Genomic DNA, 25,877 nt, shown 5'->3' with positions numbered 1-25,877 from the left:
TCCTCTTAAAATAACAAATTAGTCATCATTTTTATTAGGGCTTTTTTGAATTATTGAATCATAAAATAATTTTTATTTAATTATAGTACATAATAAGCAATAGAAGAGATGGCATCATTCTTAACCTGATATTACTTAAGTATCAAGATTAAGTTAGAGAGTTCTATTCAAATGCCCTTTTAAATAAAACAATTTTGAATCATTTTCATGTTTTAAAGAATGAAAATGATTTTTTCCTGAATAATGAAAAAAATTACAAATTTAAAATTTTCTTTTCTTCATGGTATGTATTATTAATTTCTTAAATACATTTCTTAAAATATTAAATCTTTAGTAACTATAACTTTCTCTTGTTTTATTTTTCATTGACATTCAACCATTAGATGCAAAGAAACCTCTAATTACTACTTTTCAAGAAGAACAAAAAATCATTCCAGCGCCTCCCTCCTGTCCAACTACTTCAGTCATGGAGGTTTCTGAAAATATCAGAGCAAAAATTTATGCTGTATTAGGCAAACTAGGTAAGAAATTAACCAAACTCAATGAAATGGCCAAGTGGTAGAAGACATGGCATAAGGTCACAATCCATGGAGCCTCTGTGTTGGCCCAGTGACTGTTCTGCCTTTGCCTCTGTCCATTGCCATCCCCACAGCTACACAGGTCCCTGGATCCTCACATCCTCTGTGCCTCTCTATGTGTCTCTCTTTCTCCTTCCTTCACTCGCCTTTCTCTATCTTCCCCGTTTCCCTTTCTCCTTCCCCCTGCCTCCTCCCTATATCCCACCAAGAACTTGCTTTTGCAACACTTAAGGGCCGAGGCCCTTCTAGGTCCCTGGTGAGGTGAATATGGCTTTTCCAACTAATTTTCCACCTGCTCTGATTTGTTACCTCCCCCAATTAGAATTTGAGCTTTTTGAAAGCCAGGACTAATGCACTTTACCCTTAGCAGAGTGCTTAGAAAATTATCAGTTCTTACTAAGTGCTTTTCCATTTCATGCCCTTTCATCTAATTGTACCATCATCTAGCCCACATCTCTACATCTTTTCCAAGTAAGTAGCATTTGAGATTTTGTTAAATGCTTTGATAACACACTCTACAGAATTCTTTGCTATGTCAATTTGCCCCATATGGCTTTAAAAAAGAAAAGCAGATTATCCTATGGACCTGTTTTTTTCCCAGAGTTATACAGGTTTTTTGTGACCACTGCTTTCTTTTCTAAATGCTCATTAATTCTCCCCTTAGAATTTTCTCAGGAATCAAGGTCAGGCTCACAAACATAGACTTTGTGATGCCATTTTCTCTGCCTTTTGCTGAAATTAAGGCTCTTCGCCCTTCTCCTTTGCCAAGATCCACCTTTCTCTCTCCAGCCTTCAAAAGCTCCTTAACAACAGCAATCATTTCTGCCACTTCTTTCAGTGTCCTGGGCCAGGCAATTGAATTCCCCAGAACATCGAGGCTTCCTCTTGCCTGTTCGGGTACCAGGCCCCTTGTGCCTGGCTGGTCCAAAGATGGTCCTCCTGCATGGCTTGCACGGCTCTGCCTGCCCTCCAGCCTCCGTTTGTACGGCCCCTCATCTTCCCTTAAGCCGGGCCGTGCTCACCCTTGAATCTGTGTCCTACTCACTCGTAGGGCCCGTCTGCCATGCTCTCCTCCTCCTCGGAGCCGTCCCTCTGTGTCCTGGGATCTTCCCGTGAGAGCCAACTCTCTCTGCAGACGTGTTACTTCTGAGCTCTGAAATACGCCCTTCCAAACTCTTCAGAGCTGCTTCCTCCTCTCCATCACCACAGGCCATGTGCAGGGCTCTGGTCTCCCCAAGTTTCCATTGTTCTCATCCCAGCAATACTCCCCCCTTGTTGGAGAACAGATCCAGAGTGGTCTCTCTCCTCCGTGGTTCCTGCATCTTTGCAGAGATGGAACTTGATAGGAAGACTGGTCCAGAAAGTTAGTGGCTGTCTTGCCTGAGGTAGCCAGGGAGCTTCAGCCAGTGTCCAAACTCTCGCAGGCCCTCCCAGCTCCCGCAAGTCCCCGCTCCTCACTCACTGCTCTCTCAGTCAGTGACTCGTCCTCCTGCCAGGACAGCCCGCCAGTCCCCTCTGATTTCCCAGATCCCCTTGAATGGGCAGCGCCTCCTGCCATCATCCCACTGGCAGAGTGGGTCCTCCCTGAGGGCAGGGACTTGTGCACTCCACTCATGCTCTCAGGGGCCAGCAAGCATTCAGATAAATATGTGGATAAATCAATGATGGACATTTAATCAGTGTACTGAGTTGCAGAAGCCAATGATGAAGAAGACCCAGAATGGTTCAGTCAGTGCCCCAGAGCCACACAAGGTCTAATTTACAGAACAGCTTCTCCCATCCCAAAGTCAGCACTCTTAGGATCCCTTGGCTGCTTAATATACTGGTCAACAACAGTGGGTTTTATCCTGGGAAGCTACATCAAAGTTACCAGACCCTCTTCCCCTTCTAAAGTAGCTCAGAAATATTCTTATTTTAAACATGGAACAACTGAGCAGCAGGAAGGCTTCTTCCCTCCACAATTACTCTATAATAAAGAATTATCAGTAGTTAATCGGGACAAGTTCATGAGCAGAAAGCAGTCACAGGCAAGAAGTGTTAAATTGAGTTAAAAACAAAAGTGGCTAGCGTACAGCATTGATTTCAATGAAAAGTATGTATTTTTTAATGTCTCTCATGATGTTAATGTAATTCCTGTTTTGTAAACTTTGTTTAGATTTTGAAAATCTACCAGGCTTGTCTGCTGAAGATTTTGTCACCCTCTGTGTCATACATAGATATCTTGATTTTAAAGTGAGTATCTTCTTAATGATCCTACAATTAATGCTCTGTATAAAAACCATCACTGTAAGAAATCTACAGATAGTTTGAGTACTAAATGTTAGCATTTTGGGGTGCACCACCTAATTTTTAGTTTCTATAGAATATTTGATTCTCTTTACAGGGCAATCTTAGTTCTTTTTCATTCAAATTAATGGTTTATTTAAGGATTTAAAGAATTAATGTATAGTCAAATGAAATTATAGACTATGGGCTTAGCTAAGTTTTTTTTTAATTGTTTTAATATCACCATAATTTCCTTCAATTTTCCTCCACATACCCCCAAGGAGCCATCTCATAAAACATTATTATTTCATGACGAAAATAAAAGAGAAAGAAGAGGGAACAATCAATCTAATTGATCAGTACATCAGAGCAATATGAGAATATTAGAAAGCACTTAGAAAGCTCCCGCCATCTCTTCTACGCCAAGCTTGTTCTTGGTGATTTTGCAATGTTTGGACTTTTTTTTGGTGATTTTTTTCGGCTTCTGTTGTAGCCGTGTGTGGTTTGCTTGGTCCTGCTTGCATCACGGGGGTCAGTTCATAGAGATCTTCCCACGCACTTTCTTCATTTCTTACAGCATGATACATCTCCTTAAACAAACTTAAAACTGTTTGTTTAGCCGTTCCCTAATTGATGAGCGTCTGTTTCCATTCGTTGCTGTCACAGAAAGTGCTGCAATCAATATTTTGGCACATCTGTGGGGACTTAACTGTTGTCAGTGACCCCCCTAGAGTATAAGCCCAGGAATCTAGGAGGCAGCTGGGGGGTGCCCTAGTGCATAGAGCCAGGAGGACCTGAGTTCAAATGCAGCCCCAGACTCTGACTAGCTGGGTGATTCTGGGCAAGTCACTTCATCCTGTCTGCCTCAGTTTACTTGGCAAACCTTTCCCAAGAAAACCCCAAGTGGGTTACAAAGAGTCAGATAGGACTAAACAACAACAACAAAAATGGAATGTTTAAGTCCCAGGATATGGATATTCTAGTTATTTTATTTGATTTTAATTTTGAATAATTATTTATTTCTAACATTTTGTACAGATTTACAACTCCCCGCAACAAGGTACTAGTGCCGGAGTGCCCACAACCCCTCCAACATTGATTTCCCATCTTTTGTCATCTTTGCCAATTTGTAAGGGGGTGTGAGCTGAATCCTCAGGATTGTTTGGTCTCTGGGGTCATTTTCACTCATATCCAACTCTTCATGACCCCATTTGGAGTTTTCTTGGTAGGTTTGTGTCATTTCCTTCTCAGCTTATATGACAGATGAGGAAACTGTGGCAGAAAGGGTGAAGTGATTTGCCCAAAGTCACACTGCTAGTGTATGAGGCTAAATTTGAACTCAGGTCTTCTGACTCTAGATTCAGCACTCTATCCACTACAGCATGGGGCTGCTCTGTTGGGATTTCTGTCAGTACAGCATCCTTGCAAGTACCTTTTAATAGTTTACAATTCTTTTGATAATTGTTTGTTCTGATCTTTTGACAGATATATCGGAAAGTGGCTTGTGGTCACATATAACTTTGTGGTTGAATTTTTTTTCTTTAATGCTTTTGAACAATTAATAGTTGGAACTAAGCTCTAAAATGTTGTCCACAGTTAAACATTCATTATTTTATGAATAGACAAAAATAATATATTTTATTTTTTTGCTGTCACTTCAGAGTACCAGCTAAAGGCTTTGTCTTTTCTCTATTTTTTTCCTTTTGTTATTATGTAGTTTTTGTGTGTGTGTGAAACAAGTACCCCTAAGGTCTTAGGAAGTTGTTTGGTTGCTGTAAACATTCTCCTTCTTTCCTGAGCAAACCTAAGCAACATTTTCCCTATCCATTCCTCATCAGTTTTAAAAAATTTAAAATTAGATTTCCTTCTTTCCTGAATTAATGGAACTTTATCTTAATTTAAGTAAATTTTCTAATACTCAACAAGTGCAGTATAAGGGATTTAATCTGCTTTAAGGAATAATTTATTCTTGTGTCTGGTATAGACTCATTTCTCTATCAGGAAGCAAATGCTGATCATTTTTAAATCTACCTCCATTTAGGCTAGGATCCAGGTTTTACCTGTGACTCAGGAAGTGGAAATAAGATAACAGAAGTCAACCCAGCATTTGGCTACTTAGAAAATAGTGAGGGTGATGGACTAGAAGGCAATAGCAATAAGCTTGGAGGAAGAGTTATGTGGCAGTGGTTAAATTGGCTTATTCCCTTGACCCTATGTAAACCATCTAATATTTAGCATGCTTTCTATTACAAATAAATTCCTACTAAGCTATCACTGCCATACAAAGTACCCAACATTCTCAAGAGGTAATAAAAGGAAATCTAAGAACATAGTACTGCTAAGGAGTCAGTTCTCTAATAAAAACTGGAATCAAGTGGAATAAAATCCAAAATGTATCTATACTCATCATAAGACTTAATTTCTTATAAAAGACTGGAGAAATATGGAATGAAATAAATGAAGAACTAAAAGTTGAACGATTCAGACCCATCAGTGCCGATAAAGAAATACTGGACTCTATTACAGTAGCTTCAGAAAACATTGGGAAAATGGTGGCTACATTGCAGAATGAAATGGTGGAGAGCCAACGAAGCCAAGACATTCAGAGTGAACAGAAAGCATATACAAAGGTAAGCTGGAGAGCATATACGTAAAAAGCAGCCATCTGTATAAAATTGCTCATTTAAGATGTATAAGAAGGGCCGCTTCCTTTGTAAGAACCATTTGTTTTTGTTTTTTTTTTTTAATTTTTTTCTAAGACATTCCTCACTCAGATTTAAAGATAAAGCCTTAGAGTTAAAAACTCTAGTTTCAGTGCTTTGAATCAATTTCAATTTCTAATGAGCTGCCACTTCAGCTATTCAATCTTCCATGTTCTTTTTTCATAATAATGAGAAGTAGAATTAATAGGGCAGTGGTCCTTCAGAACTCAGAGGAGCCTCCTGCTTTTCCTAAACCAGGGAGACAAGATGGGAGAAAATACATGGACCCAATGTAAATGAGTGATGGGGCACAGAATTCTGTTGACATTCTAGACTCAAAATCTCTCTAACTCCATATACTTTCATTCTTTTGTTCAATGAGAGTAGTAACATTTGTCACATAGCAACCGTCTCTAAGATACAAGAATCAGAGAAATATTTAAAGCGCTTTAACCGAGTAGTTAAGGAACGTTTGCATTTTAAGATGAAACAAGTTAAACAGGTCTTCTGAGCTTATATCACCACTAGTTTTATAAGTGCCCAGACGGTGACTCTTTTGCTAAGCTCACTGGTTTTACTGTGATGTTCTTTAGTTTGCTAAATATCACATGAATGAATGAATTCCCATGCCCCTGAAGAGTGGATATCCAGAGCTAGCTTTAAGGAGTGAAGCTATATATAATAAGGGAATTGTTTGTGCATATAAACAGTTACAATAAAAATAAAATACTGTAAGAAATTCAAAAGGAGATGCTGTAGTACGCTAGAAAGATCACGTGATTTGGACGTGAAAACTAGATTCAAATCCTATCCTTGCCAACACTTATTAGCTTGTTGGCTCTAGGGAAGCCATTTGTCCCTTTGAATTATTTCTTAAGAAATTCAGTTTCTTCTATGAAATGGGGATAATAATTGTACTGTATAGCTCACAGTATTGTTATGAGGAAAGCACATGAAAGCCTAAAGTGTTATGTAAAAATGAAGATATTATCTTCATTCAAACACATAATGTGCTCTGGGAATACAAAGATGAGAATGGAAGGGAAAAAAAGTCCAACCTGAGTAATCAGACCTGCTTTAGAAGATCACGGTTGTTATAAAAATAGTATCGTTTTACATCAATATTCCTTTAACTGGCGATTCATATATTGAGCTAAAGCTTAGCCATACAGAAAATAAAGGAATTTTTCAGGGTAAATTTAATTCTATCTTTAATGTTGAGATGTTTAGTTCCTTTAAGTTTATAAGCAGCCTGAAAATTCATTTTGATGAGAAAGAATTGCCTCCTTCAAAATCTAGAGCTTTCTAAATAAATACCTTATCATCAATTCAGATACCAAGAACCATATTCCTTTACCACATACAGAAATCTTTTAAAATAAAAAAGTATGCATACATTTGTAAACTTGTAAAATATTTCTCATTACAGCTACGTGCCACTCATAGGCAAAAAGATATGGCTAATAAATCTTGGGCAAAATTCTTGAATAGAACATCAAATGTTAAAGCTTTAAAGGTAAGATTTTGAAAGAATGATACTTGCCTAAGAAGTAATTATGTTCATTCACAGACCAATTAGGCAATTTTTGTAAATATTTCTGGTAGCATTTCTATACAATAACAATACAGCTATAACATAATGATTTATAGCAATGACTTAGAAAATGTAGTTTTCCTCTCCCACCAGAAAGTTCCATTTGTTTCATGGAATGTGTTTATCAGAGGGAAATACAAATGACATGAGTGACTGTGAGAAGCCAGGACATGAGAAAAGCAATGAGAAGGCATGAAGGATAGAAAGAATATTTTTATTTTTCAATCTTGTAATATTCCTGTATCCATCCTGATTTTTCTTCAAAAAAACATTGAAATCAGGGGTAGAGATGGGGGAACAGCTTTTCCAGATGCCATATCCTTGCCCATCTGTTAGTTACTTCTGTGAAAAGAAGGTGTTCTGTATTTCTACCATGTTTAACATATACTGGACTACTTGCCATCTAGAGGAGGGGGTGGGGAAAGGGGAGGAAAAATTGGAACACAAGGTTTTGCAAGGGCTAATATAGAAGAATTGTCCTTGCATATTATTTGAAAAATAAGAAGTTTTAATGAAGTAAAAAAACTTTAAAAAAAAAAAAAAAGAAAAGAAAAATGTTTAGTGAAACACATTAAGGGACCTATGGGAAAAGCTGATCTACATGCTGTATAAGATGGGCAAAGCTTCACTTCTATTTGAAAACTGAGCACCAGCGGCACAATTCAGAGTAATGGATGATGTTATTTATTTAAGTGAGAGAGGCAGCAGATTTCAGAAATGTAGATTCTTTCTTTTACACCTTTTCCATTCAATTTTTGGTAATATTTTATTCAACATTGCAAATCTGTCCCCAGCTAGAAGATTACAAGCATCAAATCCCTTTCTAAAGGCAGCCAGTCTCGTCCAAATTCTGGTATTAAAAAAAGTCAGTAACAAAGCTACTAGAAGTACCTAGTTTGGGAAACAAGCCTTCTAACCTTACTTGTAAACCACCTCCAGCTGGTCTTTCAGATTTGAGAAACACTCTAGATGAGCTACTACTTGGCTCTGCAGATTTGTCTTTACCTTTCTCCTCCCCTACTTCCTCCAGCAAATGTTATATTTTAATATGACCACAACAAATTGTATTGATTTGTTACATTTTTAACTAGCTTTAGGCAAATCATAAATTTATGCAAAATAATATAGAAATCTGCATTAATAGATTTAAATCTAAAACCTTATACAGCCATTTTATATATATATATATGTATATATATGTAATCTGTCATTCTGAACACAAAAATGATTGCTGCTGTAGAAATGTATGAGTTTTCTTATTTTCTTTTTTAAACTTTGTTATATCTTCAGAAAGCAAAGAAGGTTCAGGAAAAAGCTATTGAGTCTTCCAGACCCAAAGAATATCCACAGAATGCCATAATTCATCCAACGGATATCAAAGGCCTGAATATAACAGTAAGATTTTTATTTTTTTTTCTTAATGCCAGGAACCTATTTTCTTACAGAGATTTAGGCAAACAAGTTACCATTACTTCTGAATAGCTTTAAACTTTACTGATGTTTTTCTTTTGATCTCACAAAGGCCACATTCAGTCATCTGTAGAGCACGGCTCCAAAATCAAATTATATAAGTAGCTAGTGGTGGTCTCATACAAGTGGAAATGAAGTCCATCTATATGCTTTTTTTCCTATCATAACACATCTATTAATATCATGAAAACAAAAATAAAATTTGATGATATAGATGCAAAAGTTTAAATCAGGACATCATCCTAACAGTGGTTGCTAGCAATCAATACTTTTTCACAAAAAATAATTCCTTCTTAGGCTATGACTTTGTTTTTTGAAAACATAGCTCTCATCTTCTATAAGAATAATATCAATAGCTTGCACTTAACTGGTTTATCTTCATATCATGGTAACTTTTACTAACTGGTTTATCTTCATATCAATCCTGTCCAATGTGTCATTATCACAGCTGCCAAATTGATATTCCTAAAGTACTACTCCGGGCATTCCTTCTTGCCTCTCTTATAAAAATTAAGCTCCATTGTTTGGCCTTTAAAACATTTCGCAAAACTGGATCCCAGTCTCCTAAAATCTAGTCTAGTGCCCTTTCTACCGCACTGTATTCTTTAATCCAGTGTTTCCTCTTAGTAATTTTAATTAAGTAATATTTAAAATATCAGTTGGTCCTTGCAACTCAAGGATTCAGCAAAGTGTTTATTTAGTGCTTGTTGGGTTTTTTTAATTGCATTTTTATAATTTCTACCCCAAATTGTGCTAAACTATTTACAATATTTGTGATTGATTAAAGTACTGAAAGAAAATATATATATATATATATATATGTATACATATACATATATATTTTTTTTAAACATTCACGAGCATAAGAAGGAAAACATTTAGAAAAATACTTAGGCTTATAGGACAGTAGAAAATTACAAAGCCAAAACCTTTATGCCTAAAACCTTGTGTACACATTTTAAAACAGGAAAGCAGTGATGGGAAAGTCTTTTCAGCAAAGCTAGAACAAAAAACAGATGGGCGAAGTACTCTAAAGGCGGCCTTTAAAGACCCACCTCCTCAGCAGGATATTTCTATGAAACATGTCAACCAGGAAAGCTTGACACGGAATTTCCTCACGGATACATTGGAAGCTCAGACCAAAAAACTAAAAAAAAAGACAACAAAAGATAATCAAATCACAACAAAAAATACTAAAAGCACTTGACACCATCATCACTCAAAGCAAACAGTTCGGTCACAATTAGAAACAAAATTCACCACTTAGGAGTGGATGGACAAAGTAAAATGCAGCGCTCCGTCTACGTGTATGTTTAGAATATATGTGTGTATGCCATACATTCATTTCTACAGAGAGAAAGTTCTGTATAAGAAGACTCACAACACTGCTGCAAGAAAAATCTTCTGTAGCCTAAGATACCTAGCAGGAAGGGGTTTCATGGAAACAAAACTCTAGGAACAGTAGCTTGGATTTAATCCCAGGAGAGCTTTTGTCTTCCAGTTTTTCCCACATCAGCAGTTACCCCCAACACTTCAAAGGCCTGTGGTTTCCTTATTGTGGGTTCTCTTCCACCGACATAGATTCGAATGCTTCTGTAATTTGAAACAACTCTTCAAGAGTCGCTGTGGCCAAAACATTCACCATCTTACAGCCAGCCTGAGAACAGACGGGTGCATCCCTGGGCCTCCCTCCCAGCCGTTCCCGCTTGAGAGGCCCCACAGAAGAATAAATGCCCGACAGGCCCTTGGGGACTCGTAAAAGGCACCTGAAAACTCGTGAAAACACAAAACACACGGCCTTCTTCAGTTGTTTTAATCCCAGTCTTACCCTGCCCTAGGCCTCCACAATTTGGGCCAGGGCTTCCCATCCCACTTTGTCCTAAAATGCCAGTTGTTTAGTCTCTGCCAGAGTCAGACCCCTGTCTCCCATTCTGTCTCCTTTAACATAAATAGTTTCAAGGCCCCGGCGGGACCTTCTGCCTCTGCAGCTTTGGGCTCTCCTCCTCAGGATCTGTCCAGGGGGTTCCTTGCCCCTTGTCATTTTTATGCTACAAGTCTCTGAGGCTACATTTCCCAACATCCCTCTTCTGCTGAGCGTCCCTCTAAGCCTGTGGTCAGAAGCATTGGAAGGGAAAATGCTTTTGCTTCATCTTTTAATGGGCCTAAGGTTATTTAATTAAGAGGGGTTCAGATTTCAATCCATTCTCGACTTCTTATCTGTCTCCTTTATAATACAACCAAATGTATCAGGAGACGTATCTTGGCCTTTTAATGTTACCTGAGTACAAATGCAGCTCACAAGCCCTCCATATTTTATTCTTGACTCATTACATGAGAGGCTCACCTTGTTTTCTGATCATACATCTCACATAATATCTTTTAAAACATTTGTGGATAATTCATTGTTGGCAGTAATCTGCAGCCTCTTTATACTGCCGTACATCTCTCTATCGCCTTTTGTTCAACCTGAAATTTTGCTTCTTTGGAAAACTGCAGCATTCTGTGATTGACAGACAGAGAACAGGAACCCCAGGAGATTTTGCTGTTATTGTTCTAGTCCTGTGAGTCAGTGTAGGAAGTAAATTCCACTTAGCAACACAGATCAGCAATTTTTCTCTAAATTATAGTCTTGCAAAATTACCTTAAGTAGAAGAATTTGGGGTTTTGTTTTAGGAAAAAGCTCAGGCTCATTAAAACAACCGTGCAGTTTTTCCCCAAGTCAAGTTCATTTATTTCTTTCTTCTATTCAATATGAAATCCTGTTCACCATCTGACTGCAGTATCTGTCCATGATACGTGTGCTGACGAGCCAGCTCTGTGAACTGCCTGTCTATCTAACTATTGTCTGGACAATAGGCATTCCTCATCTACTTGGTATTTTCTCCCTAGATTATTAGATCAAACTCCTAGGAATGGCAGTAAATCTTATTTATGTACAGTAGCATTGCAGAAATGAACATATGGAATCCTTCTGTTTATATTCAGAACTAAACATCCTCCATGATGGAAGCAAACATGAGCTTGTAACTCCTTTTTTTGTGTATTGCTTCATGAATTAAGAGTATTGTGGGGAGCCAGGGTGGCGGGGAGTGGACAGGACTTTGTCTGGCTTCCCTCAGAATCAATACCAGAGAATGATGAATCAAATTCATCTCTTATATCAAGGAACTTGTTCCATCTTAACCTATACATGCAAAACATTTTGGTATAGGAAGGTCTCTGTGGCTAGCTATGTTTTGCTCTAATGTATCATAAGATTTTTTTTTTAATAATCAGCAAACCATTATATTTTTCTAGCAATTTACTATGAAGGTATAGTCTGTTAAAGAAAATTACTTGCAAAATCCTATCTTCTCATTTTTCATCAAGGATAGTATTTATATAACAACCCTTTTAAACAGATTGAAGAAATGAAAAATAGGAATAGACATCAGGAATTATGATTCTCTTGATTGTAGTAATATTTTAGAAAATACACGTGCAAAAGTTACTAGTAGTAATAATAATGAGAATATTTGACAAAGAGATTTATTATAGATTAATAAAAGTGGAAGAGCCCTTTATCAGTAATCAGATTTATCCTTTTACTAGATGGAACTGTGTCCCAGGAAGCCCAGGACCATTATACAATATTGTAACAAGACTGAACCCATCCTGTCTCTTATGTGAACTAAAGATTTTCCTCCTCTGGGTAGTCAGACAATTCATTTCATTTCTTTCATTGTACTCCCCAGAACTTGACAGCATTTTTTGTTTTAGGATGTAAAAAGACTTGTCTCTTCAATAAAGCTTATACTTCATTTTGAATCAAAGTTGGAAAAGAAAAGAATGCATTTCCTTTCATAGTTTTATATACTAATTAAAGACACTGCCATTAAACTTTCTCTGTACACACATACACACACACACACACACACACACACACACACTTACCACATGCATACACATCTTTGAATTAAAGTATGATTGGAAAATCGCAAAATGCTTTTCAGTGATCCTAAGATGCTTACTTCCCAAAAAAGCCCTACTAATTAACCACATTCTTGCAGTGATTCTTTATGATTATAATAAATAAAACACCAGGAACTTGGAAAAATCCAAATTTCAGGTGAACCAAAGGTTCAAAGGAGTGCTTCTGATTGCCGCAGCACATTAACAATGATGACTACTACAAAGGGAGTAACATAATAAATGTCATCAAGTATATATGTGCACATAATTAGGGCAGACCAAAAATGAACAATCAAAATGCTGCATTTGTACATTTGGTATATTAAAAGATCCAAAACACTGGGAAAAGCCTTTAGGCAGGATGTACATGAAAAACACAGACAAGACAAGACATGGAGGGATTGTGCTGTGCAGCTTTGGAAATAGGACCCAGACCTTGGGCGTCAAAGACTTAATCTGTATTTGTCAAGGAAAAATGATACTCAGAAATAGTTTACTAGTTAGTTGGCACAATGAGTGGCGCACTGAGCCTGGAGTCTGGAAGATCTGAATTCAAATCCAGCTTCAGACACTTATTAGCTGCATAATACTAGGCAAGACACTTATCTTTTTCTATAAAATGGGGGAAATAATAGTATCTCACTTCTAGGTTTGTTGTAAAGATAAAATGAGGCAATAATTGTAAAGCACTTTATGAGTGCTAGATAATATCCACAAGGAAAAAATGGTGTGAACTCTAAACTAAAACTAAAAAAACTAAACACTAAAAAAAAAAAAAAGTCGGCATTGTTATACTTAGTAAAAACCAAGTCATGGAGAAGCAATCAAGTTGGGCAATTGTCTTTTAAAAATTATTGAATGTGGTCACATATCTTTATAATTATTACTTACCAGTTTCAATTGAAATCCATAAAAAATTATGGAAGATATCTTTATATGAACATTTTACCTATTCTCATTTTATTTCAGGATAAAACACATTGAGCCAAATGTATACATTGGTATTCTTAATAATAAAACAATTTTGGTCAGAATCACTTCATTCTTTCAGAAGTTATTATGAAGCAAACAAAGACAAATTGATGAGCTTGCTTTAAAACAGAAAACTCTAAAGGGAACTTAAAACATTATACTATGACACCAATAACAAGAAAGAGAAAGGTTAAGGAAACATCAGGATTTCTGCCTTTTATCTTCATGATTTATGATGCAGTAAAACATCCCAGGTCAATGAGAACCTGACACAGATTTGAAGAAGAAAAAACAGGAGAAGATTTGAGTATCACCTACATGGAAATAATAGTTGGGGCAGGTGAGATCACTCAGAAAAGGTAGGCAGTCAGTGGGAAAAATGGCCAACCCTGCAATGAAGTGAAGTGACAGGACCCACCAAAAGAGTTGCCAGAAGATACAAGAGCATGACAAAGCTAGAAGATCTGAGGGCATTATATATTAAAGGTAATCAGGCAAGAAGAATGAGGCTCAGAGAGAATCAGCCCCGTGAGACTGCCTTTTTGGTGGATTGAGAAATCTAATTATCAAGCCAATTAGTGAGAGGATAGGATTAAATTACCAGTCACATACTGCACACAGACAAGGAACACAATCATGAAAAATGGGAATGTAAGGAAGGGCCATAGAGGGAGAGAAAGCTAAGGTGATCATTGACATCAGATGGGGAAAACAGGAATGTCTAATCAAACATCATAAATAATAAGCAGATGGCCAGATACTGGACAATACTGACTGTTCTAGTGACCACTGGATCTAGTCAGCAATTGTTTAAAAGCCAACTGAGGTTCTGGGACACTAACAGACAACCATGGAGTCAACATAATGTTCAGCAGTAGACAGAGTTAAAAGCCTCCAAAGGAATGGGCTTTCAGACCACCTCCATTAAGAATTTGATTTCTTTCTACCCGCGTCGGTGAAGCATAAAAATCTAGGCAAGATGGCGGCTCGGGGTTTGCTGATACCAAGGCGGGCGGCCATGATGTGATGTCTGAAGTCATAGAATCCCCTTCTCCTGCACCTCTTGTTCTTGATAAGCTACAGAAAGCCGGTGTTCTATGTAGCAAAGGAAGGCAGCAGAGGAGCGGCTCCCTCCCGAGAAGTGCTCCTGTCTCAGTCACTCGCCCAGAGGGATCTTCAGAAACTTGTCACCCTGGCAGGCAGGGCTCCAAGAAAGCAGAATTCCTCCCGGCTTCCAGCAACAATTGGCCCACAGACATCAAGGCTGCTTTCCTCAAAATTCTGTGTCTCCGAGTGCTGGGACTGGCCCGCTTTGAATGAAACTAAGAGAGGAAATTTTTCAAAATCCAAAAGCCCTCAGCTTCCCTGGAGACTGTCTCCTCCCAGCCTAGCTCTGTGGGGTCTCATCATGACTCCACCCGTAGGCCCAGAACTTGAGGCATTGTGATTGATATTGTGAGAAGCTGCGATGTCATGGATATTCTATGGCTCCATCAGGCCCTGGCCTTCTAAGCTGCTCCTGCTTTCTCTCTTCTGGGAAAGGGGAGCAAGTCCTGAAGCAGCTGCATCCTTCCCTTACGGAAAGAAGCGTATCAGGGGTTATGTGGATTTGGGGCCCTGTCTCTGAAGTACCGGGGGAAAGCCCTCCCTAAAGGATCAGAACCTCCCACTCAGCATCAGGGCCCAGAGGTCTCGGTCAGCTCAGATGGGCGGCAGGGCCTCAGCAGCATTCCAGCCCGGCCACTCAGTCCCAGGCTGGTGGGGCTCGCTCCCCCCAGCCCCTGGACAAGAGATCTTACTCCCTGCTTTACTATAGTGTGGCCCCCCATGCCTCTGGGAGGGGAAAAAGGCAGTGAGCAGCTTGTGTGTTCTTGGGTCTCCCTCTCCCCAAAACATCACCCCAGACCCAGAGGAAAATATTTCAGATGGGTAAGAGGTATCGATATGGGCATTTTTTATACAGAATCTCTGTGTTTAACAAAGATCCCTTATCATATCCTAAGTCTTGATTTGAGGTTTAGGAATTCTGTATATTGTAACTGGTCACCTACCATGATTAAAGATTGTACTAAACACAGGGGGAGGAAGGTGGGAGGGAGGAGGAAGAGCAGTTTTTAAATAAAAAGGACTCGATCCCTGTCCTTATGGACTTCCCAATCCAGTGACATATACACAGACTTCATTCTGCCCCTTGTCAAATTTCATCTATTGTCACAGCTTCAGCAATCATATAAATAATTTATATCAAATCAGCTTTTCTCTCTTACCTCATGTCTATGCTCCAAACCTATATTTCCAACCACTTAGGCAACACCTCCACCTAAATATCTTACCTGCACTGCAAATTATGTATTCAAAACTGAATTCATTATCTTTCTACTCCATTTTGCCCTATGGTCACCCTGTTTCTTTATAATAATTGCTCAATCAACATTCTTTTTAGTTTAATTTCCTTTCTCATTATGGATTTAAAAAATAATGTTTAAAGCAAGAACAGAAAAGAGAATTATATGTGAACCTGGGAACTTAAAGATTTAAGGTTTTTTAATGTCAAATCCCCTCTGAGCTTCACTCTTTATATCATTATTTCTTTTCTGTGTGATTTTGTAATGTTTGATTGAAACTTTTTTTCTTGTATTCATCTTACTACCCAAAGAAACTCGACCTTATAGCAATTACAATCCCACAAAACAGATCAACTCCTTGGCTCTGCCTACAAACATATGCCTCACTCTTCACCTGTTGTCCATCACCTGTCTGCAAAGAAATAAGGAGCAAGTTTCTCCCTGCTTCCAAAGTCATGACTGGCCTTGCTTTGATTCAAGTTTTGAGGTCTTTTAGAGGTTTTTCCTTTACATTCTTGTGGCCAAACTGCGGTTCTGCAACTTCGTTCTGCCTCCAAATGGCTCTTCCCAGGCTTCTCTGAATCCCTCTACGAGGACATGGCATTCCTAAGACCCATCCATTGCTCTGGGGAACCTCACCACTGCCTTCTGTTAATGTAGTTGTCTGGAACACATGGGGGAGTTTTAGGCAGTAGGATTGCTGGCCACAAACGTAAAAACTCAGGGACAAGACTCCCTCGTGCCATGACTGCAAGCCTTATGCACTCTGGGACTGTCATTTAATTGTGGGCTGGTTTCATAGTTAAGGAAATGGGGAAAGGGGAAGTCTCTCCAACCCTCCCACTGCTCTGTTCAGTGCTCCCACGCTGCTCTTTCCATTTTTGAGGAGGAAAGCACTTTGGTTCTTACCTGAAAATAATGAATGCATTTGTAGCATAGACTCTAGAAAAAACAAAACCACCCCCTCACAGAGTCATCAGATAGAAACCAATCGATTCAAGGAAATGTGGGTAATGTAAGAAACCATTCCTTCTGCTCTTTGGTCACCCTGCACGTGTGAATTTTTTATGGTTTGTCCAGGGACGTAATAAACATCTGATGTTTAGTGGATAAACACAAAGATTATAGACTGAGGTCTTCCAATAAAAACGTTAACCTTTCTCATCTCTAGTTGAGTCACCTTTGCTTCTTCAGAATAAACTGGGTAGAAATTGTTCTCTGGGGAAATAACAAAACCAAACTCTGGACAAGGGTTGCCAACCACTACTGCTGCCCACTATATGTATACATTTTTCTTTCCTTTGCTTTTGCCAGGCTTTTCATTTTTCTTTTTTTTCTTTTACTTTTCCCTTTGCATAACCATCTTTCTGTTGTATTTACACAGCCTGTGTACACAGGTTTCTTCAGAAACTTATCACCCTGGGAGGCAGGGCTTCAAGAAAGCAGAATTCCTCCTGGCCTCCAGCAACAATTGGCCCATAGACGTCACTTGTCATCAGTCTGGAGCTCAAGAGAGCCTCCCCCACTGTTAGTTGGAATATCATTTAGTCTACCATGTCTTTCTATAAACCAGAACTTCTCTTCCCATCCTATCCATCCAGCCTGCTAAAGTATACATGATGAGATTCCTAACACATTAAACATTAATTGGTGTACTCCTATTTAAGTCATTTACCTTCTATTACATACTATAACATCAGATATTTAACTGAGTAATCCTGAAGAAAATGTGAATACATCTGTCCGGGGGATGATCTTTGGAATTGGACTAAAGGATTTGGGGCATTACTCTTATCATTTTGAAAGATTAAAAGGAATTTCCTTTTTCTAGGTTCCCACTAGTGAAGTGATAACCGTGAAAAGTACACCTTCATATTTAATAGGGGGCCCATTAGCAGACACAGACATTGCCCTGAAAATACTGCCTATTCGAGGAGGAGCTTTACAAAGAGTTGAAGACATTAAAGTAGAAGATAAGCCAAAAAGGATCGTTAGACTTTCATAGACACTTAAAAAGTAAATATTGCTTCTAGTTTTATAGCAAATAAATATATTTTTATGTAAAATGTTTATGACAAATATATAGGATATATTATTATGACTTTGGCAAAGTACTGTATGGGGTTTGGTGGGAAATTTGTAATTAACCATGTTCTCTGAATGTGTTTTGTGACTGAACATTTCAGTAACATGTAGCATCAGAAAACTTAAGGAATCTATTGATAGTTTTTTCAAAGTTCTAGCTGAATAAAGCTTTATGTTCTCTAAAATAATAGATGTTCTAAAATAAAATAAATGTTCTAATAATAGAAATATGGTAGTTAACTTATTCTTGTTATAAAAAGAAATTTTTTCATTAGCTTAAAAATTCAAAATAAACTATTTTGAAAATATCTTGTTTGTTGTCTGAGAAACTGCATATGAAGCCTGATTTTCCCCCACTTTCTCCACATGGGATAGGGATGATAGACTCACATTTCCCCTTCTATAGGAACCATCAAACACAAAGGTTGTGCAGAAAGGTCATAAGGGGAGAGGGGAAGAACATGGCCGAATGCACAGCAGCCAAATTTTTGCCAGCTCCTTCCATGGCATTTATCCTCAGAATCAGGGTGAGATACACCTGCTTCTCTCCCATTTCTTAGTGCAAGGAAGGCGATGATTTCCTCATGGATCTTAGCAATCTTCTCCTTAAGCTGCCCCTGTGGGGCAGGGCACAAGGTAAGCAATTCATCCACATTTGGAGATTGAATTAAATAAGTGAAAAATATATTTCTAATTCCACCACACAGTACATAGGGTTGTCTTAAATCATGTTAGAATTTTAGAGGCTTGTGACATTGCATTAGAGAATTTAGAAGTTGTTCAGTCATGTTCAATTCTTGATCATTCTTGTCATTTCTTTCTCCAGCTGATTTTACAGATGGGGAAACTGAGGCAAATAGGATTGAGCTAATAAGTATCTGAGGCTAGATTTGAACTGATAAAGATGTATTCGATACTGGGATACAAAGACAAATTTTTTTAAAAAGCACGAAACATACTTCCTAAGCAAAAGGAACTTACATTCTACTAGCCGAATACAGCATTTATGCAGATAAGAATGTACTAAGGACATCCAGAAAATTTCCCCATGCAAGGTAACGTGTACCCCAGGCATATAAGACAAGGGATGAAATATGGCAATTCCAAAGAAAGCAAGAAACCAGTTTGTCTGGAATATCACAGTATAAAGACAGTAATCTGAAATAGGTCAGGAAAGAACAACTGTAACCAGACTGTGAAGGACTATCTGAGCAACAGGGAGCCACAGAAGGTTCCAAGGTGGGGAATAACATGGCAAACCTAGGCTTGAGGAAGATTATTCTGCTAGCTGTGTGATGGGCAGATTAACTGAGAGAGCTGAAGCAAGTACATTAGGAGGCTGGTGCAAACCAGCTAAGGCCTGATGGACAGCCCAGCCCAAGGTGATGAGAAAGGGAGACGGGAGAAAGTGGCCGTGGAAGTCTCAGCAAGCCTTGAAGATTGATTAGCTGTGGGAGTGAGGGTGAATGATTGTGACACTCCATAAAATTATGAGAATACTTACTCATTTCATACTTTTATCATATATGAGTACATATATACATAAAAATATGTGTACTTAATTATAAGTATAAATTTGTATAGATTGATCAAGATCGATCAGAATTGCCTATGGATAAAAAATCAAATGATATCATTACTTCTCCAGTATTGAAAGAAAAAAACACATAATCCCATGCATACATAGATACACACACACACACACACATATATATAGATAGACTGCCTCAGAAGTTAGTAAAAGGGAACATCAGAGTATTCCCATCCAATTCATGCTTAAGTAGAAACCTCCATACAATAGTCCCTAATGTGCTTTTCCAGACTTTGTGATTTCCAATGACAAGCCTATTAGCTTTCTGTTCCACAGAGAACCGGCACGGATGATAGGAAAAGATAATGTGGAATGTTGGAGGAGATGTGGGAAATCTGGGACATTGATACATTGTTGGTGGAATTGTGAATCCAACCATTCTGGAGAACAATTTGGAAGTATGCTCAAAGAGCCATCAAATTGTGCATTCTCTGATCCAGCAGTGTCTCTACTGGGTCTGTATTCCAAAGAAATCGTAAAGGAGGGGAAAGGACCCACATGTGCAAAAATGTTTGTAGTAGCAAAGAATCGGAAAATGAGTAGATCCCTCTTCAATTGGGGAATGGCTGAACAAGTTGTGGTATATGAAGGTAAAAATACTACTGTTCTATAAGAAACGATAAACAAGCTGGTTTTAGGAAGGCCTGGAAAGAGTTACACAAACTGATGCTGAGTGAAACAAGAGCCAGGAATACATTGTACACAGTAACAGCAAGAATGTGTGAGGATCAACTAGGAAAGGCTTGATTCTTCTCAGTGGTTCAGTGATCTAAGAAAATCCCATAGACTTGGGACAGAAAATGCCATCTGCATCCAGAAAAAGAACTATGGAGATTGTATATAAATCAACACATGCTATCTTCACTTCTTTTTTCTGTTTTTTTTTTTTCTCTCCCATGGTTTTTCTCTTTTGCACTGATTTTTCTCTCCCCACATGATTCATAAAGCAATGTATATTAAAAATAAATAAAAATATCACTCCCAGCATTCTTTTTCAACTTATTTCAATAACCAATGATATATAACTATTACACTATAAAATTCAAGCCTTGTCTCAACCCACTTTCTGCTAATATGTGAGAACCAGAGTGGATTTTCTTAGAAGGTGGCTCTAATCTTGGAGATCATAGCCATGGAGTGTGCTGCGTTGTACAGAATTCCTGTTTTTGTTTTGTTTTGTTTTGTTTTACCCACATTGTAGCATTTTATTCCTAATCCTTTATATATATATATATATATATATATATATATATATATATATATATATATATATAACTTTTTATTGACAGAACCCATGCCTAGGTAATTTTTTTACAACATTGCAACTTTTTTTTTTTTTACAACTTGCACTCACTTCTGTTCTGACTTTTCCCCTCCTTCCCTGTGGTGGTTTTCTTCTTTAAAAATAATAATGGCAGATGATATGATGGTATACGTAGAGAACCCAGAGATTCTACTAAAAAGCTATTAGAAATAATTCATAATTTTAGCAAAGTAGCAGGATACAAAATAAATCCCCATAAATTCTCAGTATTTTTATACATCACCAACAAAATCCAACAGCAAGAGATACAAAGAGAAATTCCATTCAAAATAACTGTTGACAGCATAAAGTATTTGGGAATCTATTTACCAAAGGAAAGTCAGGAATTATATGAGAAAATTACAAAAAAGTTTCCACACAAATAAAGTCAGACTTAAATAATTGGAAAAATATTAAGTGCTCTTGGATAAGCCGAGCAAATATAATAAAGATGACAATACTCCCTAAACTAATCTATTTATTTAGTGCTATACCAATCAGACTTCCAAGAAAATATTTTAATGATCTAGAAAAAATAACAAAATTCATATGGAACAATAAAAAGTTGAGAATCTCAAGGGAATTAATGAAAAAAAAATCAAATGAAGGTGGACTAGCTATACCTGATCTAAAATTATAAAGCAGCAGTCACCAAAACCATTTGGTATTGGCTAAGAAATAGATTAGTTGATCAGTGGAAAAGGTTAGGTTCACAAGACAGAATAGTCAATTATAGCAATCTAGTGTTTGACAAACCCAAAGATCCTAACTTTTGGGATAAGAATTCATTATTTGATAAAAACTGCTGGGATAACTGGAAATTAGTATGGCAGAAATTAGGCATGGACCCACACTTAACACCATATGCCAAGATAAGATCAGAATGGATCTATGACCTAGGCATAAAGAATGAGATTATAAATAAATTAGAGAAATATAGGATAGTTTATCTCTCAGACTTGTGGAGGAGAAAGAAATTTGTGCCCAAAGATGAACTAGAGACCATTACTGATCACAAAATAGAAAATTTTGATTATATCAAATTAAAAAGCCTTTGTACAAACAAAACTAATGCAAACAAGATTAGAAGGGAAGCAACAAACTGGGAAAACATCTTTACAGTTAAAGGTTCTGATAAAGGCCTCATTTCCAAAATATATAGAGAATTGACTCAAATTTATAAGAAATCAAGCCATTTTCCAATTGATAAATGGTCAAAGGATATGAACAGACAATTTTCAGAGGATGAAATTGAAACTATTACCACTCATATGAAAGAGTGTTCCAAATCACTATTGATCAGAGAAATGCAAATTAAGACAATTCTGAGATACCACTACACACCTGTCAGATTGGCTAAGATGACAGGAAAAAATAATGATGAATGTTGGAGGGGATGCGGGAAGACTGGGACACTAATGCATTGTTGGTGAAGTTGTGAACGAATCCAACCATTCTGGAGAGCAATCTGGAATTATGCCCAAAAAGTTATCCAACTGTGCATACCTTTTGATCCAGCTTATACCCCAAAGAAATACAAAAGAAGGGAAAGGGACCTGTATGTGCCAAAATGTTTGTGGCAGCCCTGTTTGTAGTGGCTAGAAACTGGAAATTGAATGGATGCCCATCAATTGGAGAATGGCTGGGTAAATTGTGGTATATGAAGGTTATGGAATATTATTGTTCAGTAAGAAATGACCAGCAGGATGAATACAGAGAGGCTTGGAGAGACCTACATGGACTGATGCTAAGTGAGATGAGCAGAACCAGGAGATCATTATACACTTCGACAACGATACTGTATGAGGATGTATTCTGATGGAAGTGGATTTCTTTGACAAAGAGACCTAACTGAGTTTCAATTGATCAATGATGGACAGAAGCAGCTACACTCAAAGAAAGAACACTGGGAAACGAATATGAACTATTTGCATTTTTGTTTTTCTTCCCAGGTTATTTATACCTTCTGAATCCAATTCTCCCTGTGCAACAGGAGAACTGTTCGGTTCTGCACACATATATTGTATCTAGGATATACTGCAACATATCTAACATATATAAGACAGCTTGCCATCTAGGGGAGGGGATGGAGGGAGGGAGGGGAAAAATCGGAACGGAAACGAGTGCAAGGGATGTTGTAAAAAAAATTACCCTGGCATGGATTCTGTTAATACAAAGTTATTATTAAATAAAATTTTAAAAAATATTTAAATAAATAAATAAATAATAATGGTTCTTTCTGGGAGCAGGTTTCTCAGGAAGGTTTTCTAGAGGCAGCCTTAGTTTCAGTTGAAAGTAAATATTCACCCAAAAGGCAGCCAACTGCTAAAAATGCAGACGTTTATTTTCTCCTTCCAAAATAGCCCAGTTAGTTGAGGCCTATCTCTCTGCTTGGTTCCAAGAGCTCTTGCAGCTTTGTCCTTTGCTTCTGCCTCTGCTTTCTTCAGCCTCCAGAGCCAGCACCAAGTTGAATCTGTCTTGCCTCTGAGAGAAGGCTTCTGGTTCTCAATCTCCCAGAGTGCTCTGCTTCTGTCCCAGCGTGCTCTTCTCCAATCTAATTCAACTAAACTCTCTCTAACCCAAAGTAACTAACTAACCCGAAGCTAAGAGCCTCTTTATATATGATTTCCCAATATTGTCTACATTATGATGAAGCAGAAGCCTCTTACAACACCCATCAAAATGACTTTGCTCTCTGGCCTCCAATGATGATGATGTATTTACCTTATGAGAAAATCTGTTCTATTTTTTGACAGATCTATTAAACTTTCCTTGTCTCAAGCGAAAAATCTGCTTTCAGTCATCTTCCACAATGCTATTCTTCCCTCTGAAAATCACAGTTTGGCCACAAGAATGTAAAGGAAAAACCTCTAAATCTCAAAGAGATTTTCTGGTGGCAGCCTTAGTATCATTGTTGTTAGTATGGTTATTAATATGGCCAATTATACTGATAGTTTTCCTAATATTGAACCAGCCCTGCATTCCTGGTACAAATCCTACTTGATCGTGGTGTATTATCCTGGGGATGATTTTCTGTAATCTTTTTGCTAATATCTTATTTAAGATTTTAGCATCAATATTCATTAGGGAGATTGGTCTATAATTTTCTTTCTCTGTTTTCAACCTACCTGGTTTAGGTATCAGTATCATGTCTGTGTCATAAAAGGAATTGGGTAGGATTCCTTCATTCCCTATTTTTTCAAATAGTTCATATAGCATTGGGGCTAATTGTTCTTCGAATGTTTGGTAGAATTCACATGTAAATCCATCCGGTCCTGATGATTTTTTTTAAGAAGTTGATTAATAGCTTGTTCTATTTCTTTTTCTGAAATGGGACTATTTAAGCAATTTACTTCCTCCTCTGTTAATCTGGGAAGCCTATATTTTTGGAGGTAGTCATCCATTTCGCTTAGGTTATCAAATTTATTGGCATAAAGTTGGGCAAAGTAACCCTTTATTATTTCTTTAATTTCCTCTTCATTGGTGGAAAGTCCTCCCTTTTCATTTTTAAGACTACTAATTTGATTTCCCTCTCTCCTTTTTCTAATCAGATTTACCAAAGGTTTATCAATTTTATTGTTTTTTTCATAAAACCAACTCTTAGTTTTATTTATTAGTTCAATAGTTTTTTTTTTTACTTCCAATATTACTCATTTCTCCTTTTAATTTTAGAATTTCAAGTTTAGTAATTGATTGGGGGGTTTTAATTTGGTCTTTTTTTAGCTTTTTAAGTTGCAGGCCCAATTCATTGATCTTCTCTTTCTCTATTTTATTCAAGTAAGCCTCTAAGGATATAAAATTTCCTCTTATTACTGCTTTGGCTGCATCCCACAAATTTTGCTATGATGTCTCATCATTGTCATTATCTTGAGTGAAATTATTGTGTCTATAATTTGCTGTTTCACCCAATCATTCTTTAAGATGAGATTATTTAGTTTCCAATTACTTTTTGGTCTATTTACACCTAACTTTTTGTTGAATGTAGTTTTTATTGCATTGTGATCTGAAAAAAAAGCATTTATTATTTCTGCCCTTCTGCATTTAATTTTGAGGTCTTTATGTCCTAATATACGGTCAATTTTTGTGTAGGTTCCATGAACTGCTGAGAAGAAAGTATACTCCTTTCTGTCACCATTCAGTTTTCTCCAGATACCTATCCTACCTAATTTTTCTAATATTCTATTTACCTCTTTAATTTCTTTCTTATTTGTTTTGTGATTTATCTAAATCTGAGAGTGCAAGATTGAGATCTCCTGCTATTATAATTTTGCTGTCTATTTCTTCTCGCAACTCTCTTAGCTTCTCTTTAAGGAAGTTAGATGCAATACCACTTGGTGCATATATGTTTAATACTGATATTGCTTCATTCTCTATAATACCCTTTAGCAAGATACAGTTTCCTTCCTTATCTCTTTTAATTAGATCAATTTTTGCTTTTGCTTGATCTGAGATCAGGATGGCTACCCCTGCTTTTTTGACTTCACCTGAAGCATAATAGATTCTGCTCCAGCCTTTACTCTGTATATATCTCCTTGTTTTAAATGTGTTTACTGTAAACAACAGATTGTAGGATTCTGACTTTTGATCCAGTCTGCTATCCGCCTCCTCTTTATGGGAGAGTTCATCCCATTCACATTTATGGTTAAAATGACTAAATCTGTATTTCCTGCCATCCTAATATTCCATATTATGCTTTTCTTTTTCTTACCCTCCTTCCCCCCTTCCCTAGTATCAAACTTATTGGTCCTACTTGCGTCACGCAGCTCTTCCTCTTAAGGATTCCTCCCTCCTCCCTTTGAGTCCCTTCCTCTTTCTTGTACCCTTCCCTTATTACTCTTTTTCCTTTTCCCTTTTTCTCTCCCACTTTTTAATGAGATGAGAGAAGATTCTCTGTAAAACAAATATGTCAATTATTTCCTCTTTGAGCCAACTCTGATGAGAGTAGGATTCACACAATGTTCCTCCCCCTCTCTAAGTTACCTCAGATATGATAGGTTTCCTTTGCCTCATCGTGACATGTA

At 37.4% G+C, this 25,877-nt stretch overlaps 1 protein-coding gene across 2 annotated transcripts in view; it reads left to right on the top strand.

The window, feature by feature from the left end:
- The window catches only part of CFAP69 (cilia and flagella associated protein 69), a 65,196-nt gene extending 46,926 nt beyond the window's left edge, over window positions 1-18,270 (top strand). The window contains exons 18-23 of one of the 2 annotated variants that reach the window (XM_052000910.1): window positions 384-521; window positions 2,734-2,810; window positions 5,276-5,473; window positions 6,975-7,061; window positions 8,430-8,534; window positions 17,709-18,270. In XM_052000910.1, the coding sequence (XP_051856870.1) occupies window positions 384-521; window positions 2,734-2,810; window positions 5,276-5,473; window positions 6,975-7,061; window positions 8,430-8,534; window positions 17,709-17,882 (779 nt within the window). In that variant the 3' untranslated portion in view covers window positions 17,883-18,270. Of the gene's footprint in view, window positions 1-383; window positions 522-2,733; window positions 2,811-5,275; window positions 5,474-6,974; window positions 7,062-8,429; window positions 8,535-9,576; window positions 12,527-17,708 lie in introns of those variants that run through there. The other variant, XM_052000909.1, reaches the window with a different exon arrangement.
- The last annotated feature ends 7,607 nt before the right edge of the window (window positions 18,271-25,877 follow it).

Source organism: Antechinus flavipes, chromosome 5, assembly GCF_016432865.1.
Source record: "Antechinus flavipes isolate AdamAnt ecotype Samford, QLD, Australia chromosome 5, AdamAnt_v2, whole genome shotgun sequence".
Taxonomy (NCBI): domain Eukaryota; kingdom Metazoa; phylum Chordata; class Mammalia; order Dasyuromorphia; family Dasyuridae; genus Antechinus; species Antechinus flavipes.
The sequence above is the reverse complement of the archived record's forward strand: the minus strand, read 5'-3'. Positions and strand labels throughout refer to the sequence as shown.